This window comes from Tachyglossus aculeatus, chromosome 2 (genome assembly GCF_015852505.1).
Source record: "Tachyglossus aculeatus isolate mTacAcu1 chromosome 2, mTacAcu1.pri, whole genome shotgun sequence".
Lineage (NCBI taxonomy): Eukaryota > Metazoa > Chordata > Mammalia > Monotremata > Tachyglossidae > Tachyglossus > Tachyglossus aculeatus.
In genome coordinates this window covers 169,696,845-169,713,922 of record NC_052067.1, presented here as the reverse complement: position 1 = coordinate 169,713,922, position 17,078 = coordinate 169,696,845, and the positions used below count along the sequence as shown (strand labels likewise).

The following is a 17,078-nucleotide window of genomic DNA, read 5'->3' as shown; positions in this document are numbered from 1 at the left end:
AGCGCTCAATAAATACGACTGAATGAATGAACAAATGAATTTGCAAAATGGGGTCGATAATAGGGACACAAATGCTTGTAGGGGATGGGGATGAATTTCAAAGCGCTGAGAGGATACAGACAGTGAGAAGCAGCGTGGCTCAGTGGAAAGAGCCCGGGCTTTGGAGTCAGTGGTCGTGGGTTCAAATCCCGGCTCTGCCAATTGCCAGCTGTGTGACCTTGGGCACGTCACTTAACTTCTCTGGGCCTCAGTTCCCTCATCTGTAAAATGGGGGTTGACTGTGGGCCCCCCGTGGGACAACCTGATCACCTTGTAACCCCCCAGCGCTTAGAACAGTGCTTTGCACATAGTAAGTGCTTAATAAATGCCATTATTATTATTATTATTATTTGGAAGACATATCTATCTTAGAGAAGCAGGGTGGTCCAGTGAATAGAGCCCGGCCTGAGAGTTGAAAGGTTGTTGTTGCTGTTTTATGCCGTCGAGTCGTGTCCGACCCTTAGCGACGCCACGGACACATCTCTCCCGGAAGGCCCCACTTCCATCTGCAATTGTTCTGGTAGCAGATCCATAGAGTTTTCTTGGGAAAAATCGGGAAGTGGTTGACCATCCGTATAGGAAACTCGAGTTTCCGCCCTCAAATCTCTCCCGGATCGCTGCCGTCCAGCACGGGGGAGTTTTGACTTGTAGCAGATGGCCGGCCACTCGCTAGCCACTGCCACAAGCTAGGAACGGGTATGCCTCTGAAATCGTATTTATTGAGCGCTTACTGTATGCAGAGCACTGTACTAGGCACTTGGACAGCACAATTCGCAACAGATAGAGACAATCCCTCCCCAACAACGGGCTCACACTCTAGAAGGGGGAGACAGACAACAAAACAAAACAAGTAGACAGGCATGAAGAGCATCAAAACCGGCTCCGTCACTTGTCCGCTGGGTGACACTGGGCAAGTTGCTTCACTTCTCTGGGCCTCAGTTTCCTCATCCGTAAAATGGGGATGAAGACTGGGAGCCCCAAGTGGGACAGGGACTGCGTCCAACCCGACTTGCTTGGGTCCCGGCACGTGTCTGGCACATGGCAAGCGCTTACCAAATACCATTATTATTATTATTATCATTAATAATAACATTGCACTTAGCTGGCCCTCAGTACGACTGTGAGCCTGAAGTCCCACCAATTTCCAAGCCAACCACAAAGCCAAGGACAGAAGAAATGGTCAGCTGTGTGACCTTGGGCAAGTTACTTCTCTGTGCCTCAGTGACCTCATCTGTAAAATGGGGATGAAGACTGTGAGCCCCCCGTGGGACAATCTGATCACTTTGTATCCTCTCCAGCGCTTAGAACGGTGCTTGGCACATAGTAAGCGCTTAACCAATGCCATCATCATCATTATTATTATTAAGAAAGGCCCTATCTTGTCCCTCCCCGCATTCCCATTTGGTTTGAGGTATGTGGCGGCTAATCCATCCCAAGCCAACGACATTAAGAAGCCCGGAGCTCGCGGCAAGGGGAAAAAGAGGAAAAATCCCCTCTCCCCACCGCCCCCGACCGCGAAGGCTCTTACCTCATGACGAAATTGGCCTCGTCTATTCGTCGTCCGCAGCCACTGTTCTTCAGAATCCCACCATTTCCCACCACGGCACACTTCTTCAATGGCAGCTTGAAGGGAGTTGTCTAGCAACAGAAAATAAGGCAGGTTTTCATTAATAATAATAATAATAATAATAATAATGATAATAATAATAATAATGATAATAATGGCATTTGTTAAGCGCTCACTATGTGCAAGCACTGTTCTACGCGCTGGGGAGGTTACAAGGTGATCAGGTTGTCCCACGCGGGGCTCACAGTCTTCACCCTCATTTTACAGAGCTGGTAACTGAGGCACAGAGAAGTGAAGTGACCTGCCCAAAGTCACACAGCTGAAAGTTGGCGGAGCTGGGATTTGAACCCATGACCTCTGACTCTACAGCCCGTGCTCTTTTCACTAAGCCACACTGCTTCTTACCCTTACACAAACACACACACACTGCTTTGTCTCAGATCGCTCCTGAGGAATTTCATTTATTCATTCAATCGTATTTACTGAGCGCTTACTGTGTGCAGAGCACTGTACTAAGCGCTTGGGAAGTGCAAGTTGGCAACAAATAGAGACGGTCCCTACCCAACAGCGGGCTCACAGTCTAGGGACTGAAGAGGGATCAGGAAAGAAGAAGTAAGCGCTCAATAAATTTGATTAATCAATCAATCAATCGTATTTATTGAGCGCTTACTGTGTGCAGAGCACTGTACTAAGCGCTTGGGAAGTACACGTTGGCAACATATAGAGACGGTCTCTACGCAACAGCGGGCTCACAGTCTAGGGACTGAAGAGGGATCAGGAAAGAAGAAATAAGCGCTCAATAAATTTGATTAATCAATCAATCGTATTTATTGAGCACTTACTGTGTGCAGAGCACTGTACTAAGAGCTTGGGAAGTACAAGTTGGCAACATAAATTGATTAAATGAATCAATGAAGAAGACGTCAGAGAAGAAAGGAAAAGGAAAACGAGAGAGATGGTAATAATAACAATTATGGTCTGTGTTAACCTCTTACTGTGTGCCAGGCACTGTACTGAGCGCTGGGGTGGACACAAGCAGATCGGGTTGGACGCAGTTCCTGTCCCACGTGGGACTCATCATCATCATCATCAATCGTATTTATTGAGAGCTTACTATGTGCAGAGCACTGTACTAAGCGCTTGGGAAGCACAAATTGGCAACATATAGAGACAGTCCCTACCCAACAGTCTTAATCCCCATTTTACAGCCGAGGTAACAGGCCCAGAGAAGTGACGTAAACTGCCCAAGTTCGCACAGCAGACAAGTGGAGGAGCCAGGATTAGAACCCATGACCTTTCACGTTCGTGCTTGCTCCACTGTGCCCTGCTGCTTCTCACAAAGGCTTTGAGTCTGCCGAGGCGGAGATCAGCTTGTAAAATCTATTTTAAGAGCAGCAGTGTGGCTTAGGGGCAAGAGCCCGAGCTTGGGAGCTAGAGGTTGTGGGTTCTAATCCCGCCTCCGCCACTTATCAGCTGTGTGATTTGGGGCCAGTCACTTAACATCTCTGTACCTCAGTGACCTCACTGGAAAATGGGGATTAAGACTGTGAGCCCCACGTGGGACAACCTGATTACCTCATATCTATCAATCAATCATTCATTCAATTGTATTTATTGAGCGCACTGTACTAAGCGCTTGGGAAGTACAAGTTGGCAACATATACCTGTGTTCAGAACAGTGCTTGGCACATAGTAAGCGCTTCACAAATACCATCATCATTATTATTATTATTATTTCCGAGAATCCTAGAACCCCAAAGCCGTGTCACTGCGCAGCATTTGACGTTTCCTGTCAGAACTGAACATGGAAGATATTTGCCTGCTGAACCATAAGGAGGGAGAGGAGGAACAGGAGGAAGAAGATTAATAGTTTTAGACTGTGAGCCCAAGGTTGGGTAGGGACTGTCTCTATATGTTGCCAATTAATAATTTTTAGACTGTGAGCCCAAGGTTGGGTAGGGACTGTCTCTATATGTTGCCAATTTGTACTTCCCAAGCGCTTAGTACAGTGCTCTGCACATAGTAAGCGCTCAATAAATACGATTGATGATGACGATGATAATAGTTCTCACCCGTCCCGCCGTTGACCCCCGGCCCACGTCCTCCCCCTGGCCTGGAATATCCTCCCTCCACGCATCCGCCAAACTAGCTCTCTTCCTCCCTTCAAAGCCCTACTGAGAGCTCACCTCCTCCAGGAGGCCTTCCCACACTGCCCCCCCCTTTTTTAATAGCATTTATTAAGCGCTTACTATGTGCAAAGCACTGTTCTAAGCGCTGGGGAGGTTACAAGGTGATCAGGTTGTCCCACGGGGGGCTCACAGTCTTAATCCCCATTTTACAGATGAGGGAACTGAGGCCCAGAGAAGTTAAGTGACTTGCCCAAAGTCACACAGCTGACAAGTGGGGGAGCCAGGATTCGAACCCATGACCTCTGACTCCAAAGCCCGGGCTTTTTCCACTGAGCCACGCTGCTTCTTCTTTTTCCTCTCCTCCTCCCCATCCCTCCAGCCCTACCTCCTTCCCCTCCCCACAGCCCCTGTATATATGTTTGGACAGATTTATTACTCTATTTTACTTGTACATATTTACTATTCTATTTATTATGTTAATGATGCACATCTAGCTTTATTTCTATTTACTGTAATGACTTGACACCTGTCCACATGTTTTGTTTTGTCATCTGTCTCCCCCTTCTAGACTGTGAGCCCATTGTCGGGTAGGGACGTCTCTATATGTTGCCCATTTGTACTTCCCAAGTGCTTAGCACAGTGCTGTGCTCACAGTAAGCGCTCAATAAATATGAACGAATGAATGAATAACATTATCCAACCTTGGCTACGCCCACACTGTCCTCTCCTGGTTCTCCTCTCATCTCTGTGGCCGCTCATTCTCAGTCTCTTTAGTGGACTCCTCCTCTGCCTCCCACCCCCTCACTGTGGGGGTCCCTCCAGGTTCATTTCTGGGTCCCCTTCTCTTCTCCATCTTCACCCTCTCCCTTGGAGAACTCATTCCCTTCCCTTCCCCACAGCACCTGTATATATGTATATATGTTTGTACATATTTATTACTCTTTATTTATTTATTTTACTTGTACATATCTATTTTATTTTGTTAGTATGTTTGGTTTTGTTCTCTGTCTCCCCCTTTTAGACTGTGAGCCCACTGTAGGGTAGGGACTGTCTCTATATGTTGCCAATTTGTACTTCCCAAGCGCTTAGTACAGTGCTCCGCACATAGTAAGCGCTCAATAAATACGATTGATGATGAGGATGATGATTCACTCCCATGACTTCGATTTCTACCTGTATGCGGGTGATTCCCAAATCTCCATCTTCAGCCCTCCCTCTCTCCAATCTCACTTTTCCTCCTGCCTTCAATCAATCAATCAATCAATCAATCGTATTTATTGAGCGCTTACTATGTGCAGAGCACTGTACTAAGCTCTTGGGAAGTACAAATTGGCAACACATAGAGACAGTCCCTACCCAACAGTGGGCTCACAGTCTAAAAGGGGGAGACAGAGAACAGAACCAAACATACCAACAAAATAAAATAAATAGGATAGAAATGTACAAGTAAAATAAATAAATAAATAAATAAATAAATAGAGTAATAAATATGTACAACCATATATACATATATACAGGTGCTGTGGGGAAGGGAAGGAGGTAAGACGGGGGGATGGAGAGGGGGACGAGGGGGAGAGGAAAGAAGGGGCTCAGTCTGGGAAGGCCTCCTGGAGGAGGTGAGCTCTCAGCAGGGCCTTGAAGGGAGGAAGAGAGCTAGCTTGGCGGAGGGGCAGAGGGAGCAGGGCATTCCAGGCCCGGGGGATGACGTGGGCCGGGGGTCGACGGCGGGACAGGCGAGAGCGAGGTACAGTGAGGAGATTAGCGGTGGAGGAGCGGAGGGTGCGGGCTGGGCTGGAGAAGGAGAGAAGGGAGGTGAGGTAGGAGGGGGCGAGGGGATGGACGGCCTTGAAGCCCAGGGTGAGGAGTTTCTGCCTGATGCGCAGATTGATCGGTAGCCATTGGAGGTTTTTGAGGACACCTTCAAGACACCTCTACTTGGCTGTCCTCCCGACACCTCGAGCTTAACATGTGCAAAATGGAGCTCCTTATCTTCCTCTCCGCAAACGCCATCCTCCCCGTGACTTTCCCATCACCGCAGATGGCATCACCATCCTTCCTGTATCACAAGCCCATAATCTTGGCGTCATCTCTGACTCCTCGCTTCCATTCAGCCACATATTCAATGCCTCACTAAATCCTGTCGGTTCAACCGTCACAACATCGCTAAAATCTTCCTTTTCCTCTCCATCCGAACCGCTTCCACACCGATCCAATCACGTCTCCTATTCCGCCTTGATGACTGGATCAGCCTCCTGGCTGACGTCCCGGTCTCCTGTCTCTCCATACTTCTCTCAGCTGCCTGGATCGTTTTTCTACAAAATCATGCATGCTCCATGAGAAGCAGCGTGGCTCAGTGGAAAGAGCCCGGGCTTTGGAGTCAGAGGTCACGGGTTCGAATCCCGGCTCCGCCAGTTGTCAGCTGTGTGACTTTGGGCAAGTCACTTCACTTCTCTGGGCCTCAGGTCCCTCATCTGTAAAAATGGGGATGAAGACTGTGAGCTCCCCGTGGGACAACCTGATCACCTTGTAACCTCCCCAGCGCTTAGAACAGTGCTTGGCACATAGTAAGCACTTAATAAATGCCATTATTATTATTATTATTATTGTTCAGTCCATGTCTCCCCAATCCTCAAAAACCTTCAGTCGATGCCTGTCCACCTCCGCATCAAACATGAGAAGCAGCGTGGCTCAGTGGAAAGATTGTGATATTTGTTAAGCACTTATTATTCATTCATTCAATCGTATTTATTGAGCGCTTACTGTGTGCAGAGCACTGTACTAAGTGCTTGGGAAGTACAAGTTGGCAACATCTAGAGACGGTCCCTACCCAACAGTGGGCTCACAGTCTAGGAGGGGGAGACAGACAAGAAAACAAAACATATTAACAAAATAACACTTGTCAGCTGTGTGAGTTTGGGCAAGTCACTTCACTTCTCTGGGCCTCAGTTCCCTCATCTGTAAAAATGGGGATGAAGACTGTGAGCCCCCCGTGGGACAACCTGATCACCTTGTAACCTCCGCAGCACTAAGAATAGTGCTTGGCACAGAGTAAGCACTTAATAAATGCCACCATTATTATTATTAGTAGTAGTAGTAGTAGTAGTAGTAGTATTCAGTCCACATCTCCCCAATCCTCAAAAACCTTCAGTTGATGCCCGTCCACCTCCGCATCAAACACAAACATGAGAAGCAGCATGGTTCAGTGGAAAGAGCCCGGGCTTTGGAGTCAGAGGTCACGGGTTCAAATCCTGCTCCGCAAGTTGTCAGCTGTGTGACTTTGGGCAAGTCACTTCACTTATCTGGGTTTCAGTTCCCTCATCTATAAAAATTGGGATGAAGACTGTGAGCCCCCGGTGGGACAACCTGATCACCTTGTAACCTCCCCAGCACTTAGAACAGTGCTTGGCACATAGTAAGCGCTTAATAAACGCCATCATTATTATTATTATTATTCAGAGGTCGTGGGCTCTAATCCTGGCTCCGCCACTTGTCTGCTGTGTGACCTTGGGCAAGTCACTTCACTTCTCTGGGCCTCAGTTAACTCATCTGGAAAATAGGGATTAAAACTGTGAGCCCACGTGGTTACCTTGTACCTACCCCAGCACTTAGAACAGTGCTCGGCATGTAGTAAGTGCTTAATAAATACCATCATTATTATTCCTGTGTCTCTCCCCCATTAGACTGCAAGCTCGTTGTGAGCAGGGAATGTGTCTTAATAAATAATAATAATGGCATTTATAAGCGCTTACTATGTGCAAAGCACTGTTCTAAGCACTATGGAGGTTACAAGGTGATCAGGTTGTCCCATGTTGTACTGTACCCTCCCAAGTGCTCAGGTCAGTGCTATGAACACAGTGAGAGCTCAATAAATATGATTAATTGATTGATGATTACTACTGCTGCTGCTGGTACTACTATTGCAAATAATAATAATAATAATAATAATATAATTCAACATTAACCTGGATGAGTAATAATAATGATAATAATAATGTTGGTATTTGTTAAGCGCTTAGTATGTGCCAAGCACTGTTCTAAGTGCTGGGGTAGATACAAGGTGATGAGGTTGTCCCACGTGGGGCTCACAGTCTTCATCCCCATTTTACAGATGAGAGAACTGAGGCCGCCCTTTCCTCTCCATCCCAACCGCTACCCTGCTCATTCAAGCTCTCATCCTATCCCGTCTGGACTACTGCACCAGCCTTCTCTCTGATCTCCCATCCTCGTGTCTCTCTCCACTTCAATCCATACTTCATGCTGCTGCCGGGATTATCTTTGTCCAGAAACGCTCTGGGCCTGTTACTCCCCTCCTCAAAAACCTCCAATGGCTACCGATCAATCTGCGCATCAGGCAGAAACTCCTCACCCTGGGCTTCCAGGCTGTCCATCCCCTCGCCCCCTCCTACCTCACCTCCCTTCTCTCCTTCTCCAGCCCAGCCCGCACCCTCCGCTCCTCCACCACTAATCTCCTCACTGTACCTCGCTCTCGCCTGTCCCGCCATCGACCCCCGGCCCACGTCATCCCCCGGGCCTGGAATGCCCCCAATCCCTCTGCCCATCCGCCAAGCTAGCTCTCTTCCTCCCTTCAAGGCCCTGCTGAGAGCTCACCTCCTCCAGGAGGCCTTCCCAGATTGAGCCCCTTCTTTCCTCTCCCCCTCGTCCCCCTCTCCATCCCCCCGTCTTACCTCCTTCCCTTCCCCACAGCACCTGTATATATGTATATATGGTTGTACATATTTATTACTCTATTTATTTATTTATTTATTTATTTTACTTGTACATTTCTATCCTACTTATTTTATTTTGTTGGTATGTTTGGTTCTGTTCTCTGTCTCCCCTTTTTAGACTGTGAGCCCACTGTTGGGTAGGGACTGTCTCTATGTGATGCCAACTTGTACTTCCCAAGCGCTTAGTACAGTGCTCTGCACATAGTAAGCGCTCAATAAATACGATTGATTGATTGATTGAGGCCCAGAGAACTTAAGTGACTTGCCCAAGGTCACACAGCTGACAAGTGGCGGAGCTGGGGTTAGAACCCATGACCTCTGGCTCCCCAGCCCGAACATACGACCTCCCTCCTCAAATCCGACAATTTCTCGTCTCTCCTTCAAAGCCTTATTGAAGGCCCATCTCCTCCAGGAGGCCTTCCCTGACTAAGCCTTCCTTTCCTCTTCTCCCTCTCCCATCTGCGTCGCCCTGACTTGTTCCCTTTATTCATCCCTTCTCCCAGCCTCACACCACTTTTATCAATCAATCAATCAATCAATCGTATTTATTGAGCGCTTACTGTGTGCAGAGCACTGTACTAAGCGCTTGGGAAGTACAAGTCGTCAACATATAGAGACGGTCCCTACTCAACAGTGGGCTCACAGTCTAAAAGGGGGAGACAGAGAACAAAACCAAACTAACAAAATAACTAACAAAATATGTCCAGATCTCTCATTTATTTATTTCTATTAACGTCTGTCTCCCCCTTACTAGCCTGTAAACTCATTGTGAGTAGGGAATGTGCCTGTTTATTGTTGCACTGGACTCTCCGAAGCGTTTAGTAGAGTGCTCTGCACACAGTGAGCGCTCAATAGAGGCGATTAAATGAATGAACGCACCCTTGCTATAAATCAATTTCCTTGAACTCGGATTGATTTCCTCAGTGGAAAGAGCCCGGGCTTGGGAGTCAGAGGTCATGGGTTCGAGTCCCAGCTCCGCCACTTGTCCGCTGTGTGACCTTAGGCAAGTCACTTCACTTCTCTGGGCCTCAGTACCTTCATCTGTAAAATGGGGACTAAGACTGTGAGCCCCACGTGGGGCAACCTTGATCACCCTGTATCCCCCCCAGTGCTTAGAACAGTGCTTGGCACATAAATCATCATCATCATCATCATCCATCGTATTTATTGAGCGCGTACTGTGTGCAGAGCACTGTACTAAGCGCTTGGGAAGTCCAAGTTGGCCACATATAGAGACAGTCCCTACCCAATAGTAGGCTCACAGTCAAAAAGGGGGAGACAGGGAACAAAACCAAACATACTAACACAATAAAATAAATAGAATAGATATGTACAAGTAAAATAAATAAATAAATAGAGTAATAAATATGTACAAACATATATACATATTAAGCGCTTACTATGTGCAGAGCACTGTTCTAAGCGCTGGGGGGGAATACAAGGTGATCAAGTTGTCTCACGTGGGGCTCACAGCCTTAATCCCCATTTTACAGGTGAGGTAACTGAGGCTCAGATAAGTTAAGTGACTTGCCCAAGGTCACACAGCAGACATGTGGCGGAGCGGGGATTCGAACCCATGACCTCTGACTCCAAAGCCTGTGCTCTTTCCACTGAGCCACATTGCTTCCCTGTAAGCGCTTAACAAATACCACCATTATTATCATCTGGGAGCAAATAGGGAATGATCCGAGTCACCAAGTACTTTTAATGTCTCAGTTTCTAGACTGTGAGCCCGTTGCTGGGTAGGGACCGTCTCTCTATGTTGCCGACTTGGACTTCCCAAGCGCTTAGTACAGTGCTCAGCACACAGTAAGCGCTCAATAAATACGATTGAAAGAATGAATGAATGTCTCAGGGACTACAACTGGACGCAATCCTCAGAGAACTCTCCCTCTCCCCCTTATCTAATGCCTACCTGCTCACTGTACTCCGATCTCCTCTATCTCACCGTTGACCCCTCGCCCACATCCATCATCATCATCAATCGTATTTATTGAGCGCTTACTGGGTGCAGAGCACTGTACTAAGCGCTTGGGAAGTACAAGTTGGCAACATATAGAGACAGTCCCTACCCAACAGTGGGCTCACAGTCACATCCAGCGCTTACAACAGTGCTTTGCACATAGTAAGCGCTTAACAAACCCCATCATTATTATTATCCCACTTCTGACCTGGAACCCCCTCCTTTAGCGTGACCTGGGACTCGGAAGGACCCGGTTTCTAATTCCAGCTCCACCACTTGTCTGCTGTGTGACCCTGGGCAAGTCACTTCACTTCTCTGTGCCTCAGTTCCCTCATCTGTCAAATGGGGATGAAGACTGGGAGCCCCCGTTTGGGACAGGGATTGTGTCCAACCTGACTGCCTTGTATCTACCCCAGTGCTTAGAGAAGCAGTGTGGCTCAATGGAAAGAGCCCAGGCTTTGGAGTCAGAGGTCATGGGTTCGAATCCCGGCTCCACCACAAGTCTGCTGTGTGACCTTGGGCAAGTCACTTAACTTCTCTGAGCCTCAGTTACCTCATCTGTAAAAATGGGGATTAAGACTGTGAGTCCCACTTGGGACAACTTGATCACACTGTATCCACCCCAGCTCTTAGAACAGTGCTTTGCACAGAGTAAGCGCTTAACAAATGCCATCATCATCATCATGCTTAGCATAATAACTGCGGTATTTGTAAAGCGCTTACTATGTGCCAGGCAGTGTACTGAGAAGCAGCGTGGCTCAGTGGAAAGAGCCTGGGCTTGGGAGCCAGAGGTCATGGGTTCTAATTCCGGCTCTGCCACTTGTCAGCTGGGTGACTTTGGGCAAGCCACTTCATTTCTCTGGGCCTCAGTTAACTCATCTGTAAAATGGGGATGAAGACTGTGAGCCCCCCGTGGGACAACCTGATCACCCTGTGTCTAGCCCAGCGCTTACAACAGTGCTTGGCATATACTAAGCGCTTAACAAATGCCATTATTACAGAGAAGCAGCGTGGCTCAGTGGAAAGAGCCCGGGCTTGGGAGCCAGAGGTCATGGGTTCTAATCCCGGCTCTGCCACTTTCATTCATTCATTCAATCGTATTTATTGAGCGCTTACCGTGTGCAGAGCACTGGACTAAGTGCTTGGGAAGTCCAAGTTGGCAACATATAGAGACGGTGCCTACCCAACAGTGGGCTCACAGTCTAGGAGGGGGAGACAGAGAACAAAACAAAATATATTAACAAAACAACACTTGTCAGCTGTGTGACTTTGGGCAAGTTACTTCACTTCTCTGGGCCTCAGTTACCTCATCTGTAAAATGGGGATGAAAACTGTGAGCCCCACATGGGACAACCTGATCACCTTGTATCTCCCCAGAGCTTAGAACAGTGCTTCATGTATAGTAATCGCTTAGTAAATGCCATCATTATTATTATCATTATTACTAAGTGCTGGAATGCATTCATTCACTCATATTTATTGAGCGCTTACTCTGTGCAGAGCATATGTATATGACAAACTGGGTTGGATACAGTCCCTGCCTCACATGGGGCTCACAGTCTCAATCCCCATTTTCCAGATGAGGGAACTGAGGCCCAGAGAAGTGAAGTGACTTGCCCAAGGTCACATAGCAGACAAGTGGCGGAGCCAGGATTAGAACCCACGACCTTCTGACTCCCAGGCCTGGGCTCTAGTAAGCATAGTAAGCACTTAACAAGTACCATAATTAATTGCGGGCAGGGAATGTGTCTGTGTATTGTTCTATTGTACTCTCCCAAGCGCTTAGTACAGTGTTCTGTGCACGGTAAACATTCAATCAATCAATCAATCGTATTTATTGAGCGCTTACTGTGTGCAGAGCACTGTACTAAGCTCTTGGGAAGTCCAAGTTGGCAACATATAGAGACGGTCCCTACCCAACAGTGGGCTCACAGTCTAGAAGAATAAATACCATCGAAGGTGTGAATATATAGCTATAATTCCAGCGCTTAGAACAGTGCTTTGCACATGGAAAAGAGCCTGGGCTTTGGAGTCAGAGGTCATGGGTTCAAACCCCGGCTCCACCAATTGTCAGCTGTGTGACTTTGGGCAAGTCACTTCACTTCTCTGGGCCTCAGTTACCTCATCTGTCAAATGGGGATTAAGACTGTGAGCCCCATGTGGGACAACCTAATCACCTTGTAACCCCCCCCAGCGCTTAGAACAGTGCTTTGCACATAGTAAGCGCTTAATAAATGCCATTATTATTATTATAGTAAGTGCTTAATAAATGCCACTATTATTATTATTATTATTATTATTTATTCTGATGGTATGGGCACCTGGTTACTTGTTTGGTTTTGTTGCCTGTATCCCCCTTCTAGACTGTGAGCCCGTTGTTGGGTAGTGACCGTCGCTATATGTTGCCCATTTGTACTTCCCAAGGGCTTAGTCTAGTGCTCTGCACACAGTAAGCGCTCAATAAATACGATTGAATGAATGAATGGACTGATTGAATGAATGAGTGAAAGAATGATCACCCTAAGGGTTGTACTCAACTCCATCGCAGGGAAGGTCGAGCGGTGAGTGGATTTCACTTTGAAGGTGGCGTGAAATGAAAGAAACCATCAGGCTGCATGACGTAAATGGGGGAGAAGGGACTGAATCGTTACTCGGGAGGGCAAAGAAGCAGCCAGGAAAGGGAGGGAAAACAAGAACTCTGCATCTATCTATATTCTATAAATAGAATAATTCTATTTCTTTATTTTGATGGTACTGACGCCCGTCTATTTGTTTTGTTTCGTTGTCTGTCTCCCCCTTCTAGACTGTGAGCCCGTTGTTGGGTAGATTGTCTCCAGCTGTTGCCGATTTGTACTTTCCAAGTCCTCAGTACAGCAGTAAGCACTCAATAAATACGACTGAATAATAATAATAATAACAATAATAATAATGGCATTTGTTAAGCACTTACTATGTGCAAAGCACTGGGGGGATACAGGGTGATCAGGTTGTCCCACGAGGGGCTCACAGTCTTAATCCCCATTTTACAGATGAGGTAACTGAGGCTCAGAGAAGTTAAGTGACTTGCCCAAGGTCACACAGCATCATCATCATCATCAATCGTATTTATTGAGCACTTACTGTGTGCAGAGAACTGTACTAAGCGCTTGGGAAGTACAAGTTGGCAACACATAGAGACAGTCCCTACCCAACAGTGGGCTCACAGTCTAAAAGGGGGAGACAGAGAACAAAACCAAACATACTAACAAAATAAAATAGAATAGATATGTACAAGTAAAATAAATAAAGAAATAAATAGAGTAACAAATATGTACAAACATATATACATATATACAGGTGCTGTGGGGAAGGGAAGGAGGTAAGATGGGGGGGTGGAGAGGGGGACGAGGGGGACAGCAGAAGGTGGCAGAGCCAGGATTAGAACTCATGACCTCTGACTCTTGAATGAATGAATTAAAGAGCTCTGGGGAGGCGAGAGGGGAGAGCCTTGGGGCTGCAAGGGGAGAAAGTGGATTTCGAGAGAGGATTGCCTCGCGGGAAGCTGAAAGGAAGCAGCGTGGCCTAGTGGAATAATGATAATAATAATGATAACAATAATAATAATGGTATTTGTTAAGCGCTTACTGGACACAAGCGAATCGGGTTGGACACAGTCTCTTATCCCACCTTGGGGCTCACGGTCTCGATCCCCATTTCCCAGATGAGGTGACTGAGGCCCAGAGAAGCGAAGAGACTTGACCAAGGTCCCCCAGCAGATGGGTGGTGGAGCCGGGATTAGAACCCATGACCTCCGGACTCCCGGACCCATGCCCTATCCACTAAGCCATGTCGCTTCTCAGGGCTGGGAGTCAGGAGATAATAATAATGCTGGCATTTGTTAAGCGCTTACTATGTGCAAAGCACTGTTCTAAGCACTGGGGGGGATACAAGGTGATCAGGTTGTCCCACATGGGGCTCACAGTCTTCATCCCCATTTTACAGATGAGGGAACTGAGGCTCCGAGAAGGTAAGAGACTTGACCAAGGTCACACAGCAGACATGCGGTGGAGCCGGGATTCGAACCCATGACCTCTGGCTCCAAAGCCCGTGCTCTTTCCACTAGGCCACGCTGCTTGGTAACCCCAGCGCTGACACCGTCCTGATGGATCCCTTCAATCCCCTTCCTCGCATACTAATAATAATGGTGGTATTTGTTAAGCGCTTCCTATGTGCAAAGCACTGTTCTAGCGCTGGGGAGGCTACAAGGTGATCAGGTTGTCCCGGGGGGGCTCACAGTTTTAATCCCCATTTTGCAGATGAGGTCACTGAGGCACAGAGAAGTTAAGTGACTTGCCCAAAGTCACACAGCTGACAGAGCAGGGATTTGAACCCATGACCTCTGACTCCAAAGCCCAGGCTCTTTCCACTGAGCTACGCTGCTTCTCTTGAGTACTAGTTGAGAAGCAGCGTGGCTCAGTGGAAAGAGCCCGGGCTTTGGAGTCAGAGGTCGGGGGTTCGAATCCCGGCTCTGCCAAGTGTCAGCTGTGGGACTTTGGGCAAGTCACTTCACTTCTCTGTACCTCAGTTACCTCATCTGGAAAATGGGGATGAAGACTGTGAGCCCCACATGGGACAACCTGATCACCTTATATCCCCCCCCAGTGCTTAGAACAGTGTTTTCCACAGAGTAAATTAGCTGGTCTGTGTCCGACCTAATTAGCTACCCCAACGCTTAGTATGGTGCCTGGAACAGAGTAAGTGCTTGACAAATACCATTAAAAACAGAAATGAAAAGGGTGAAAAGGGGAAACGACAGCGATAATAAGGTGAAGGAAATAGAGGCTGTAACCACAGAAAGTACACATTAAACAGCAGCTCACCCCCTCCTATCTTACCTCGCCGCTCTTCTCCTCCTTTCCAACAGGAAACTCCGTTCCTCTAAAACCAGCTTCCTCACCGGACCCAAATCTTGTCTAACTCGCCACTAACCCCCTTTTCCACCGCCCTCGTAGTCTTATTAATCAATCAATCACATTTATTGAGCGCTTACTGTGTGCAGAGCACTGTACTAAGCGCTTGGGAAGTACAAGTTGGCACCATATAGAGACGGTCCCTACCCAACAGTGGGTTCAGGTCACATCTCCTCCAAGAGGCCTTCCCCCAGTGAAGTCCCCTTTTTCCAGATTCCCGCTCCCTTCTGTGTCATCTCTGTACTATCAATCAATCAATCGTATTTATTGAGCGCTTACTGTGTGCAGAGCACTGTACTAAGCGCTTGGGAAGTACAAATTGGCAACATATAGAGACAATCCCTACCCAACAGTGGGCTCACAGTCTAAAAGGGGCGGGGGGGCAAAAGAGTACTAGACTCTTACAATCTTCAGAGCTTAGAACAGTGCTTTGGACATAGTAAGCACTTAATAAATGTCCTTATTATATTATTATTAATAATAATGATAGTATTTGTTAAGTGCTTACTATGTTAAGCTTACTAGAGAAGGAGCGTGGCTCAGTGGAAAGATCACGGGCTTTGGAGTCAGAGGTCACGGGTTCACATCCCGCCTCCGCCAACTGTCAGCTGTGTGACTTTGGGCAAGTCACTTCACTTCTCTGGGCCTCAGTTACCTCATCTGTAAAATGGAGATTAAAATCTGAGCCCCCGTGGGACAACCTGATCACCTTGTAACCTCCCCAGCACTTAGAACAGTGCTTTGCACATAGTAAGTGCTTAATAAATGCCATCATCATTATTATTATTATTATTCTAAGCACTTATCAGCTGTGTGACTTTGGGCGAGTCACTTCACTTCTCTGGGCCTCAGTGACCTCATCTGTAAAATGGGGATTAAAATCTGAGCCCCTGTGGGACAACCTGATCACCTTGTAACCTCCCCAGCGCGTAGAACAGTGCTTTGCACATGGTAAGCACTTCACAAATATTATTATTGTGTGCAAAACACTGTTCTAAGTGCTGGGGAGGGTACAAGGTGATCAGGTTGTCCCACGTGGGGCTCACAGTCTTCATCCCCATTTTACAGATGAGGGAACTGAGTCACAGAGAAGCGAAGTGACTTGCCCAAGGTCACACAGCTGACAATTGGCAGAGCCGGGATTTCAATAATATCATTATTATCTGTGACCTCTGAGCATTTGAGAAGCAAATTCAAGAGAAGCAGCGTGGCTCAGAGGAAAGAGCCTGGGCTTAGGGAGTCAGAGGTCATGGGTTCAAATCCTGGCTCCGCCAATTGTCAGCTGTGTGACTTTGGGCAAGTCACTTCACTTCTCTGCGCCTCAGTTCCCTCATCTGTAAAATGGGGAGTAAGACTGTGAGCCCACGTGGGACAACCTGATCACCTTGTATCCTCCCCAGCGCTTAGAACAGTGCTTTGCACATAGTAAGCGCTTACAAGTATCATCATCATCATTTGATCTTTTCCCCACAACACTTATGTACATATATAAATGATATACTATAAACGACTCATTTTTATTAATGTCTAGCTCCCTCTTACCCCTCTCAGGGTGGCACCTGGAGAGTTTCCAGTCCTCTACCATCATCATCATCAATCATATTTATTGAGCGCTTACTGTGTGCAGAGCACTGTACTAAGCGCTTGGGAAGTACAAGTTGGCAACATATAGAGACAGTCCCTACCCAACAGTGGGCTCACAGT

General features: G+C 47.3%; 1 protein-coding gene across 1 annotated transcript in view; it reads right to left on the bottom strand.

The window, feature by feature from the left end:
* ST8SIA1 (ST8 alpha-N-acetyl-neuraminide alpha-2,8-sialyltransferase 1) overlaps positions 1 to 17,078 on the bottom strand; it is a 142,076-nt gene that overhangs the window by 60,265 nt on the left and 64,733 nt on the right. Inside the window, exon 7 of the mRNA XM_038765330.1 lies at positions 1,568 to 1,677. Within this exon, the coding sequence (XP_038621258.1) occupies positions 1,568 to 1,677 (110 nt within the window). The remainder of the gene's footprint in view (positions 1 to 1,567; positions 1,678 to 17,078) is intronic.